The sequence below is a fragment of the Halichoeres trimaculatus genome, unplaced genomic scaffold (genome assembly GCF_033239565.1).
Source record: "Halichoeres trimaculatus isolate MK-OKI-2021-1 unplaced genomic scaffold, fHalTri1.1 fHalTri1_scaffold_12, whole genome shotgun sequence".
Classification (NCBI taxonomy): Eukaryota; Metazoa; Chordata; class Actinopteri; order Labriformes; family Labridae; genus Halichoeres; species Halichoeres trimaculatus.
This window is the reverse complement of record NW_027437190.1, coordinates 22,603,274-22,615,722: the sequence shown is the minus strand read 5'-3', so window position 1 is coordinate 22,615,722 and position 12,449 is coordinate 22,603,274. Positions and strand designations below refer to the sequence as shown.

The 12,449-nt window shown below is 47.0% G+C and overlaps 1 protein-coding gene across 6 annotated transcripts; it reads left to right on the top strand.

Moving 5' to 3' along the window:
• The first annotated feature begins 352 nt into the window (after window positions 1–352).
• Window positions 353–11,808, top strand: atn1 (atrophin 1). Of its 6 annotated transcripts, none has more exons than XM_074683614.1 (10): window positions 353–629; window positions 2,563–2,699; window positions 3,080–3,181; window positions 3,622–3,741; window positions 3,917–6,735; window positions 6,894–7,110; window positions 7,253–8,804; window positions 9,866–10,033; window positions 10,151–10,331; window positions 11,037–11,808. In XM_074683614.1, the coding sequence occupies exons 2-10, from the start codon at window positions 2,673–2,675 to the stop codon at window positions 11,068–11,070; spliced, it is 5,220 nt and encodes a 1,739-aa protein (XP_074539715.1). In that variant the 5' UTR covers window positions 353–629; window positions 2,563–2,672; the 3' UTR covers window positions 11,071–11,808. The 6 variants fall into 6 exon arrangements, 5 of the variants coding, with proteins under 5 accessions (XP_074539715.1, XP_074539716.1, XP_074539714.1 ...); XM_074683615.1 differs by having other exon boundaries at window positions 7,250–8,804; window positions 9,866–10,009; XM_074683613.1 differs by having other exon boundaries at window positions 7,250–8,804.
• Window positions 11,809–12,449: the final 641 nt, after the last annotated feature.

Genomic DNA, 12,449 nt, shown 5'->3' with positions numbered 1-12,449 from the left:
AGAGCCTCTCCATACAGTAAAGGTGACTCTGGAGGGACTAGGCAGCAGACAGAAAGAGACCCTCCCTCTTGATCCCCTCCCTCTTCAGAGTTTTGGCCCTCTCTCTGCGCCTCTCTTCCTCCTTCTCCTCCTCCTCCTTCTTTAGCCTCCCCCTCTCTCCTCATGCAAATCACGCCCTCTCCTCTCTCCCTTTCTCGCACCCGACGTGCATCCCTCTCTCCGGCTCACCCCTCCGCTAAAAAATTGTGACTGTAAAAGACCGGAGAGGGGGTATAGAAAAAAAGTGCAAGTCGTCTTAGAGAAAGAGGGGGAGTAGGTAGGGTGGGAGAGGGGGGGTAAAAAAAGAAAAAGGGGGCGAAAGGGGGTGGGGAAGAGGCGAGGGTACGCATCAATTTGTAGTCTTCAGTTGGCACCCCTGTTTTTCCTTTTCTGCAACGAACAGAAAGAGATTTTCTTCTGCATTATTGTTATGATCGGAGCCCGTTGCAATATGAGCCTGCACGAGCCTGTGTTGACAGACGCCTGGGCTGTTAGGTGTGCGTGTCAGCGTGCAACATAAAACGACAGAACAGAGGGAGAGAAAGGAAAGGGAGAGTGAGAGTGAGAGCACGCATCGCTGGATTTCATAGGTAAGGAGAAGGAAAAATGGATGCTTATGCTCTGTGTTTGGAGGTACTCCTGTTGGCCACGTTTGTGCTCTTCCTCCCATTTTTCCCTTTGTGTGTTAATGATCGTTATACTCCTGCGTTATGGTTGAATGTGTCCCGGTGAATTAATGTTAGTAGTGTGAACGACGCGCAACCACATTCCAGCAAGGAGAGAGGAAAGGGGAGCCGGTATGAAATGCAATGATTCGCCATTCCATATCATCTTTCTTTTTTAAGATGTGCAGTGTCTACAAACAGCACTGCTGCTGTTGCTGCTGCTGCTGCTGCTGCACAGGCATCCATTCTGATTGTGAAACATGTATTTGCTGCTGAACACGACTCCCTCTGTGCCGCCGGGCTTAGTCTGAGGCAGGCTAATAGAGAGCAGCCTTGGCCGGTCTCCTCTGCATGAGTATCAATAACATTTGCAAGAGGAAGAAAGAAGAAAGAGTCGTTGCAGTGCCCGCTCGCTGGTGATGTAAGCAGAGCAACTGCATGCTGCTGCTTTGCATCACATGCAGGGGACGATTTGTTGATAATGCAAGTGACTGTATGCGTGGCTGTGCGTGCAGAGGGGCTGTGATGTTATTGCTGGTGTGCTTCCGTCCTATTTGTTTACTGACCATGTCTGAGGACCTTCCAGCGGACCATGGTTAGGACACTGGCTGCCACCTGTAACTGAGTTGCATTATGTATACAGAAATCCCCTGGGCACTTAATGCTTTCTATTCATGTGTGATAAACTTGATTATAGGATTGTTAATTAGGCTAAAATGCATTGCCTTGAAAGACATATGTTATCTTTCACTATCATGCATATGAAGTGTGAACAGGAAAGATTGCACTCTTTGAGACTGATTGAGTCAGTCACTGCAGCGTGCACTAATAATTAATGCATAGCCATGTGTAGTGGAGCTGCTACAGGATTTACAGGAGCTTGTCTGCTTTGAATCAAACAAGCACCCACACACAAAAATTCTGTTAAGCCACTTCATTTAATGGATGCATAGGAAAGTGTGGCTCTGCTTGCTTCTCTGCCAAATATATCCTTTTTTCATCTCGTAGCGTGCACTATTTATAACCTCATTCAATATACATGAGCCATTTTTTCATCACAGAGGTACATGAATGAACAGATTAGACAAACACGAAGTAGTCCATGTGTTTTCATGCACGCCCAAATGGATAAAAGATCCTGACATTGTACATTTCCCTAATGGCTGGTTGACTGGATAAATAAGCATGTGATTCTGTTGGTCATAACCAGGTCATCTGGGTTAACCACAAGTGGCTGTGGGTTTGGCTTGTTGTGGTGAAGGTGGAAATTGGGTGGGCCTGAGTCTTCTGAAGCTTCACTTACTAAATGCAGAGAACCAATCAGCATTATTTTCTAGGCTTTGACATCATTATCTGATTTTATAGTGTTACAGAAATCAATCATAATGTACCCAAAGCAGCGTTCTGTTGACACCTAATGTGCCTGGGTTTTTCTGGTGAGGACACTGAAGCATGCTGGGATTTCAAATATTGTCACAGTGCATGTGCTGTTTCAACGTAAACATTAAATGATAAGACTTGAAACAACTGTATTTGGTTACGTGATGGTATGTTTATTTTATTTTTGCTAAGTGAAGTGGTGTTTTAATGCCAAAAGCTGAATAATTTAACCACACTGCCTATGCAAAGGCCCATTGTGAGATAATAGTTGAAAACAGTCAAAAGTTATTTGCACTCGATGCAACACATTAGTTTAATACTTTGTACTACACTACACTACATTGTACTTTTCCAAAAAATTTAATTGAAAATTGAATACAATAGTGTAGCTATTGTATTTTTGATTCCCTCTTTTTCCTGTCAAAATCCTATTAAGTAAACACTTAACGATGCCTGTTTTCTTTATGCTTTTTTACAGGTTTGGGTAGCTCTCACGCTGTAACATACAGCCTATTACATAATCAAGAGAGACCAGTTCAGTGACTGCAATGGCTTATGTTGTAAAATGGACGTTTTGAAGAAGAAAAAATGAAAACTCGGACACACAAAGAATCGGTACGAACTTATCACTGTGATGCAAATCTGCTTCATTCTTATTGTACACTTTTGCCGTTAAGCTGAATAACAGTTATTTCAATATGTAAATTTAATAATACCACAATGACTGAAAAGAACCTTTTTTGTTTGGTTGTAAGATTCCATGTTCATATTTGACAGCTTCATATGGTCTCTTCACTTCCTTCTTTATTCTTACGTTTGTCCTTATTACATACCACCTTAAATTAAGTGAACTTGACATTCCTCTGGCTTGCAGCAACCATTTTTTTTACCACTTCCACATCTCTCCATTTCTGTGCATGCCATCTTGTTTGAATGTTTCTATTCTGTGATCTTCCCTCCTTATTTTTGACTCTGCTGGATGCTTGGTTTTGCAGATGCCCATGCGCAGTGGGCGACGGCGGGGGGCAAGTGAGGAGAGAAGGGGAAGGCGCCCAAACCCCAGCCCCACACGCCCTGAACGCAACGATAGACAGACGGTTAGAGCTTACCTTTATTTTGTTGGTTTTCTTTTGGTTATTGTGTACTCTATAATTTTTCTGTATATGCATGAAGAATAAAAGAGCTGTCTATTGGTGTGTGTGTGTGTGTGTGTGTGTGTGTGTGTGTGTGTGTGTGTGTGTGTGTGTGTGCGTGTGTGTGTGTATGCTGTCTCTGTATGAGTCATCAGTATGATTGCCACAGACTTACCCTTGCATTGTCAGTATTGTTCAATAGTGTGTTTTACAGCAGCATAGCACTTTGAAATCTTTGATGTTTCATGTTTGACATAGCAACTGTTAGTGTGTGTGTGTTTGTGTGTGTGTGTGTGTGTGTGTGTGTGTGTGTGTGAACAAAAGTGTGGCTTTGTTCTAAAAGCAGTCGTGGGCTAGGGATTCAAAGGCATCACTACAGAATTATAAGTCTTGTGTTGTTTTAGCAAAGAGGTGCTGGTGAGGAATTGGCTGGAAATCGCTTCAGTCGCAGATCACAAGGGCATGATTCATCCGAGAGTGAGGGGGAGGAACTTGTGTCTCCTCCAAAGAGGCAGAAAGTTCAGGTTTGTGTTACATTTCATCAACCTGTTATATAAAGACTAATTATAAATCTTTGATTCGGATAATCATCTGAAGGGTGCTGTCTCAGTCACATTCTCTTCTACGTAGGCAGACCATATTACTGCGGTTAAAAAATCTTGATTTACACCTCATCCACAAATGATCTTTTCTTGTCAGGATTCGGCCTCTACCCCAAACCCTCCAATATCAGCACACTCGACTGACAGCACAGCTCCGTCCAATGCTCCACCTCCAACTTCAGTTGCCAGCCAATCCCGTGAGAGTGACAATGAAGACGGCCAATCCCAAGGCAGTAGGAGTTCAGTTGTGGGGAGCCTGGCCAATAGTAGCAGCAGTCTCAGCAGTGGGCGGGATATAGACCAGGACAATCGTTCCTCATCCCCAAGTCTCTCTGCTTCCCCTCTGGGTAGCCTGGACTCTGATTCTGATGGCCCCGACTCACCAAAACAAGGAGAGAGAGAACGCGAGAAGAACAAGGAAGGAGGTGTGAGCAAAGTGGCAGGAGAGGATAGGAGAGCTCTAAGAGAAGGAAGAGGAGGGGAAGAGTCCTGTGGAGAAGGAGAAAAGAGGGAGGTGGATGCACGTATTGAAGACTGTCCATCTCTTAAGCCCCCCTCCACTCCTTGCTCTTCCTCGGGTCTGCCTCCCTCCCTGCGCGGAGTGGGGGATTCATCAAATGATAGCAATAGCGGAAGAAAGTCTTACTTTTCTCTGGACTCAAAACTGATGTGCAAAGTTGAGTATGGTGGACCGACAGGTGTTGACGGTGCCCTGAGTGGCAACAGAATGAATTCCAAAGCTAGTTCACAGTGTGTATCCAAGGCAGCTATCTCAGGAGGAGACTTTTCCCACAACAGCCCTAACATTCCCCACCCTTTGCCCTCCCCACTTCCTCCTCCACCTGCCCTGAAACCCCTGGAGCTTGGGGGACAAAACCTGCCTGCTGAGGTTAAGACAGAACGAGACAAAATAGAAAAAGGAGACAAACTCCAGGAAAAGTCCAATCCTCCGTCTCTGCTGCCTCAAACCAGCCCCCTTCCGCATTCCCAGTCTCAGCCTCAAATCCAGCCCTCCAACCACCCTCACCACTACAGCTCTACTGGCTGGCAGGGTGGCACAGCAACTGGTTGCCAGGGGAGCTGGGGTTACACCCGTTACCCTGGAAACCACCACCCGCACCAACCCCAGCACCAGCCGCCTGTGCAGCAGCAGCAACTTCCCTCCGTCTACAACCCACCGTCTTCTCGCCACTCTTCTTCCCACCCCTCTTACCTTCCCCATCCCCACCCCCACCCCCACAGGGAGTACCTTCCCAGGTATGCTGGAGGGGGAGGGGACAGGGAGAGGGGGGCTGCAGGAGAGAGAGAGAGGGGAGTGAGGGGGGAGTGTGGGGGGAGGGAGATGAACAGGGAGTTCTCTGCTCCCATCGGCAACAGCAGCAACAGTAGTAGCGGGAGTAATAGCAATAGTGCCTGTGGCGGAATGGGTGGGTCCAACAGCATCCAAGGCAGAGAGTTCGGGGGTCTGTCAGTGGGTCAGAACCGGGATTTCCAAGGTTCTGGCAGAGATGGACCCAACTGTGGCCCTGAAAGAAGAGACTTTGCTCCCACTTTCAGAGACAGAGAACGAGAAAGGGAGCGGGATACAGGGCGTGAATTTCCTCTGCCAAACCAAAACCAGGCTAGAGACTACGGCCCCAATGGTGCTGGTGGGGGTCATCAAAGGGACAAAGATGGAGGCAGATGGGGAGAATTTGGAGGCCAGAATAGAGAGGGAGTAAGTACCAGTAACCCAAACAACAACTCCATCCCTCCAAGTTCAACCAGCGGATTACCTGTCACCCCAATGATGAACCGAGACCCTCCTGCATCACCCCAGAACAATCCCAGTCACACTCCCCATTCCTCCCAACCCCCACATCCCCACTCGCATCCCCAAAACCCATCCAACCGAGAGTTTCCTCCTCCCATGGACCAGGCACAAACACCCTCCTCTGGATCAGACCACTTTCACAGAGAGTATCCTTCTGGTGGAGGAAAAGACTTTCCTGCTGGGGCAGCACCTTCCACCGGCACAAATCGAGAGTACCTCAGCCCCCCAGGGGTGGCTCCAAACCTAGGCCGAGAGTATTCAGGGCCAGGAGGAACCAATCACTCCCACCCAAGTCACACTCACTACCAGTCTGGGTCTAGAGACAGGGAAAGGGACCCTAACCTGCGTGAGTCTGCGCTGTACCAAAACCGTGGAGGCTTAAATCAACCTCCTGCATTATCTCCTTCCTCTTCTTCCAGCCATCATGGACATCCTCCAAATGCCCCTTACCCCCCTCCACCACCTTCTCTACCCCCTCCTCAAACTTCCCACACCCAGCCTACTCCATCAAGTATGGCCCCCAATGTGCGTCCCCCACACTACCAGTCCTCCTCCCAGACTCCTCCAACACCCTTATCTCCTTTACCAAGCCCATCCACCAATCAGATGGGTGGCTTCTCATCTTTCCCCCCCGGCTCTTCCTCTGGACCCAACATGCCACTTCCTGGTCCAGGTGCAGCCTCCAGCTGTTCACCTGGATGTCGCCCTTCCCCTTTCCATGGCACTTTGAACAGCCACCCTCCCTTCGGTGGAACGTATAACTCCAATGGGAACAGCAGCAGCAACATGACAAACAGCAATAGCAACAGCAGTGCACCCAACAGCAGCAATACCAACTCACAATCACTCTCGCCTCAAAATGTCTCCAAAGGACCCCCACCTCTTAGTAACTCAGCCAACAACAGCATTTCCACCCCAGCCTCCAGCACTTCACTCCCTGGTGGAGATGGACCTATGGATTCAGCCCCACCTCCCACACCAGTTATCAAAGAGGAACCAATAGAAGACAGGGAAGAGAATGAAAGCCCATCCCCGGTTCTGAGAAGTCCGTCACCTGAGCCCAAACCTGTAGACATTCCCATCCACGCCAGCCAATCAGCAAGGTAAAACTGAAATTACATCATCCTCTTGTATAACTCACCACATTCATTCCCTTATTGTATCATCTGATATAATTAACAAGTGTAATAGTTATGATGGTCGTTCTTACTCCTGATGGTTGTCGTAATGATGTGCTGCGATGCCGTGTCACTCATGGTAGGTTCCACAAGGTCCTTGACCGAGGCAGCGGTAACTCCTGTGCCCGTAGTGATGTCCTTTTTGTCCCATTGGATGGCTCCAAACTGTGGAAGAAAAGAAATGAGGTTATTGAGAGGGCGCGAAGGGAGGTGGAGCAGCGGGCCAGAGATCTAAGAGAAAAAGAGAGAGAACGAGAAAGGGAGCGTGAGCGGGAGAGGGAGCTGGATCGACATCTACAGGTGTGCACATTTAACTGTTACAATATTGTTCGATTTAATGGACTTAATGTAGATTGAATCAATCAGTTTAATCGGAGGGGAATAAAGCAGAGCAGGGATGTGATTTATTACTTACTTTTACTTTTACTGTTTTTGTCAGCAGCAGCAGAAGGATGTTAACGCCACCGGAGGAAGTCGCCAAGGCTCCTCTCTCTTCTTCCCCTCCTCAACCTCTATCATTCTTGATCCTTCGTCCTCTTCCTCCTCTTCTGTGGGAAACTCCGTCTCTCATCCTCCTCCTCACCCTCAGCATCACCCCTCTCACCCACATGCCCACCTTACTCCATCACATCATCTCCACCCGAGCCTTGCTCATTCTATCCCTCATTCCCTCCTCTTACCATCAATGGCTGGAGCCTCAGCTGTAGTTGGAGGCCATCAAGGAGCCTTGGGAATAGGTTTGGGAGGTCCGTATCTGGGCCCTGACACCCCGGCACTGAGGACATTGAGTGAATATGCCCGCCCTCATGCCATGTCTCCACTTGGTGCTGCCAGTCGTGCTCAGGCCCACCACCAACAAGTGCACCATGGTCATCCGCACGTCCACCCTTCATTTTTCCTTCCTCAGTTTCAGAATCACAGTTTAGGACACCCACATCACCTGCCCACTGATGCAGCCACAGCAGCAGCTATTTTGGGCTTTTTGTATGGTGGCAGCCTTGATGGTGGTCCAGGTGTTGGAGGCCACCCTGGAGTGGGAGGAGGCCCGATACCTGGAGGGATTGGAGGTGCAGGGTTAGGAGGAGTTGGATTTCCTCACGCCATGGCTGCACATCGAGATCGAATAAAGCCAGGATTTGAATTTAAGAGTGATGAGCGCATTTACCCCCCAGGGTCTATACCTGATCCTGCAGCACTTGCTCTTGCTCACTCACATTCACATGCTCATGCTCACGCTCACGCCCATGCCCATGCACATGCCAATGCCCATGCACACTCCTTGCTCCTTGGAGGTGCAGCAGGAGCAAATGAGGTTGCACTCTATGGCACCCCTCCCCCTCCAGCACCACCTGGTCCCCCGCACCTTCAGAATCCTACTCTGGCCCCTGTAACACGACCTCCCAACCCTCCTGCCCCTCAGCCTCTGTCAAATCCACCTCCTGCATCTCTCCTCCCACCCTCTCTACCCTCTCACCCATCATCTGCCCCACCAGCAGCCCCCACAGCCCCATCAGGCCCTGTTGCTCCACCACCAGCTCCTCCTCCTCCACAACCTGCTCCACCAACCTCCAGTGCCACCTCACTTCATCACCCTGTCCCTCATTCTTCTTTCCCCAGCTCCCTTTCCTCCCATCTGCCACCAGCCCCTGCCCCAGCCGCTCCCTCTGACCCCTACCCTACTCCTACTCGCTCTCCTGCCTCCTTTGAGCGGGAGAGGAGTGGGGAAAGGGAGCGGGAGAGGGAGAGAGACAGAGGACCTTTGCCTGCTTTTGGGGAAAGGGAGCGAGAAAGAGAGAGGGAGAGAGAAAGGGGAGGAAGTGGTGGAGGTGGGGCAGGAGGGGGAAGTGGAGGAGGAGCAAGTGGAGGAACAAGCGGAGGAGGAAATGGAGGAGGAGGCGAAAATCTGGGACGTCTCCAGATGTTGAATGTGACGCCCCATCATCACCAGCATTCTCACATCCACTCGCATCTTCACCTGCACCAGCAAGACACAGGTACCCACTGCTACTAACACAATTACACCAATGTCAGCTCCTGAAGCATTTCGACACTTTTTAAACTCTTGTATTTTTTAATTTTGGGGAGGAAAAGAGGTGAATAAAACTACATAAACTTTTAACTGGAGACAAGCAAGTGGACTGTGATGATGTCCCACATTGCTCAAAGCTATCTTGCCCATCTGTTGAACATGATAATGGAGTGCTTTATTAAAGAATCATACATGATATTTGAAAATAACTTTTAAACACAAAACATTCTTTAACTGGGAAAGCACTCAGAGAGCACAGACCTCCACAAAGCTATTGTGATTGTGACGCAGCACTTAAGTCCTACTTTAATGTTATACTTCCTTTCAGCAGACTGTCTGCTACAATTTGGTGTTAGTTGCAGGTTTGTATGATAATTTGTTACCTGACATTGTTGAAAATTATGAAGAGCCAGTACATATTTCATATTCTGGGTCTTAATCCAGAATATTGCCAGGATCTGGATACTTTTACATCTGCCAGAAATTGTAGTGACCTTGTCTTGTATTGTTTTACAAAGCAACCCAACCATTTATCGTGGAGTTATGTACGCATATGGTGAAAATGGCCCTATCTCACAATGATAAAGAATCTTAAAAAAAATCCTGGATCCAGAAGGTGATCTGGATCACCTTCAAAATTTAATCACCACTTCCTTATCCCATTTTTAACATTTCCTGAAAATTTCATCAAGATCCATTACTTTTTGAGTTATGTTGTCAGACAAACAAACAATCAGACAACAGACTCTCCCAAAAACATACCCTCCTTGGTGGAGGTAATAATTTAGCCCAGTATTTAGAAGAATACCTAGATTTTGAGTTTAAATGTGACTGCCAATACTTAATAGAGACAGTGGGCACAATGATTATATAGAATGGGTAACAAATCCATGTTCTAAGAGCTAAATGAGTCTTTGATTTTAAATCTGTTTGGGAAAAATCTTTGCATTGTTTTTGTTTTAAGAAACCACAATTTGACGTTTATTGAATATACCCTGTATTTCCTATAACATCACTGGCATCCAGCGACGGGCGGGGTTCACCCCCTGATGGACCCGTTGGCGTCGGGGTCTCCCTTGGCACGCCTCCCCTACCCAGGAGCCACACTAGGCACTCCCATCCTGGCTCACCCCCTCACTGACAGCGAGGTGCTCCGCCAACAGCTGTTCGGTGAGGAGAAGGCTCCTCGTCCATGTACTTGTTCAGTTTTTTTTCTCCAAAAACTCCACTGTGCTTCAAGTATACGATGAAGTTTTTTGAATAAGATGATTATTACTGACCCTGGTGCCCACTTTCTGTTTTGGTAATTAGGTGCTCCTTTCCGTGACTTGCCCCAGCCGTCCTCCCTCACTGGTCCAATGTCGGCAGCCCACCAGCTCCAGGCTATGCAGCAGGCCCAGAGCGCAGAGCTGCAGATCCAGAGACTGGCCCTGGAACAACAGTGGATCCATCACCACCACCACCACTCCCTCACCCAGGACGAGTATTACAGGTGCAGAAGATCCAGGAAATTGCCATGCAACTTATTTACAAGCTGTCCTTTCACTGTTTGACTGTTTTCAGTTTGCAAAGATAGCTTGTTGGTATTCAAGCTAGCACAGGAGGGGACAGATTCCTCGGTTGAGGTGTAAGCTAAAAAGTACCTGAATCATTAGCTGGGGTCTCATATGTGTTGATCAAGTATCAAATATATTGTTTTACCTCAGAGTAAATTAAATACTGATGCAGTCTCAGTGACACCACTGGAAACATTGATCTCAACTTTCTCCTGGCTTATCTGGAAAATCAACAGAGGATGGAGCCGAGGCGATTGCACAGCTGCTCGGCAAACGGCTGCAAGGCTACCACTTGTCAGCCAAATCAGCCACACCCCTAATTATACATAATTATGCATAACTCTTAGCCTTAATATCATCCTAACTGTAGGGTTACAAACAGTTTGGATAAATGAGGTCTAGAGACTAACTGTTGTTCCTGACCAGACTGTAATGAGTTTAACATCTGCTGTGAGAACTGACTTTTTAAAACGGACAAATTTGGCTTGCTTGTTTTTTTGAAGTCTCAATAATTCATTCATGGAACTGTTGTTTCTTCTACTTTCTCCCCTTTTGCTGCATTTTTAAGCTTCAACTCTTGCTGCAATATCCGTCTGAACTTATTACTTTTTTCTAATGTGGTTTCTCTCTAACCTTTTTAGTCACCTGAAGAAAGAAAGTGACAAGACCCTGTGAGGGAGGAACATGACGTGGGCAGCATGGAGAAAACTGAGGGATGATGTGTGCAAAAATCACCCAAAACTAGGCACTGAAAAACAATGAAGGAACAAAGACTCAAAACTGAAGCTATGGGACTAATGGACCCTGGACTGGAATCCACTGAAGGAAACAGGATTCTGACGGATTCACTAAGGAGGGAGTAGGGGGTTAAAGTGTTGCACACAGTCCCTGCAAAATGCACCACGTCGAGGTCCCAGACTTCAGCGCTTCCCTGCAAAATGTTCTTAAACTTCAGTCCCGTTTTGTATTGTGCTCTGTAAAGTATATTAGATGTGGGAGGCAATAGTGAAGTACAGTATGTGTAAAATACTTGATGCCAGAAGGAATGTGTACATGAGTCTCTTTTATGTCATTGCATGTAGCTAGGCGCTTCTTCTGAACTGGTGGAACTTTTTTGTTCTATTTTTAGTAATTACCCCCTCTTTTGTATCTGAGGGGCGTTCAATATGCATGAGACCAGCAATTTAGTGTTATGTTCATGATCAATAGTATTGTTATTATGATTAATGTTGTCTGTTTGTTGATAATGACATAATTATATATACAGTACATATTATTTGTATTATTTTTTTACATTTTCATGGTATGGCGGTTGGTTTTTATTTTTATTTTTTATTTTGAATTTACCTTGTGAAACAAGATGCAAATGAAGGAAAAAAATCTGGAAATAAATTATAATCTTTTTTGCTAGTTCCTCGTGTATTCCTGTGTGCACTATTTTCGCCCCACACATACATTCGGAGTATTTGCCCCGTCTTTGTTTTATACAAGTCACTCATGCACAAAGCATATCAAATTCCTGACTCTCCTCCCCCTCCCCCTTTCTCTCTTTCTCTCTCCCTGACTCCCCCTCTTTTTCCTCCTCCTTGGTCTGTCCCTCCTCCTCCTCCTCCTCTCTTGGTGAGTGTAGCTAATAGGAGACACATGGGATGAGTGTGAGACATGGGAGTTGAGCCGCTCCAGTGAACAGCAGCCACCCTGTAGAGCAAGCATTCCTTGCTGCACTGTAAAAATGAAAAGAGGAGAAAAAAATATAACGAGAGAGAGAAATGAAAAGGAGGAGCTATGAGAGTGTGATTTACAGATGCTACTGAAAGCTCGGGGCTGTGTGTGTGTGTGTGTGTGTGTGTGTGTGTGTGTGTGTGTGTGTGTGTGTGTGTGTGTGTGTGTGTGTGTGTGTGTGTGTGTGTGTGTGTGTGTGTGTGTGTGTGTGTGTGTGTGTTTTTACCATGTCCAGCCAGAGGAATCTCCTTCAGACGGACATGGATCAGTGACTACAGCTTTCATGTTGTAGACAAAACCACTGCTGATTTCCAGACTTGGCTATGTTCTTA

Bases quoted from the DNA above. Each gene is read 5' to 3' on its own strand.
- atn1 (XM_074683613.1), top strand. From the start codon at position 2,673: ATGAAAACTCGGACACACAAAGAATCG. The intron at 6,736-6,893 runs GTAAAACTGAAA...CACTCATGGTAG, and splicing joins CACGCCAGCCAATCAGCAAG to GTTCCACAAGGTCCTTGACC. The intron at 10,332-11,036 runs GTGCAGAAGATC...TAACCTTTTTAG, and splicing joins ACCCAGGACGAGTATTACAG to TCACCTGAAGAAAGAAAGTG.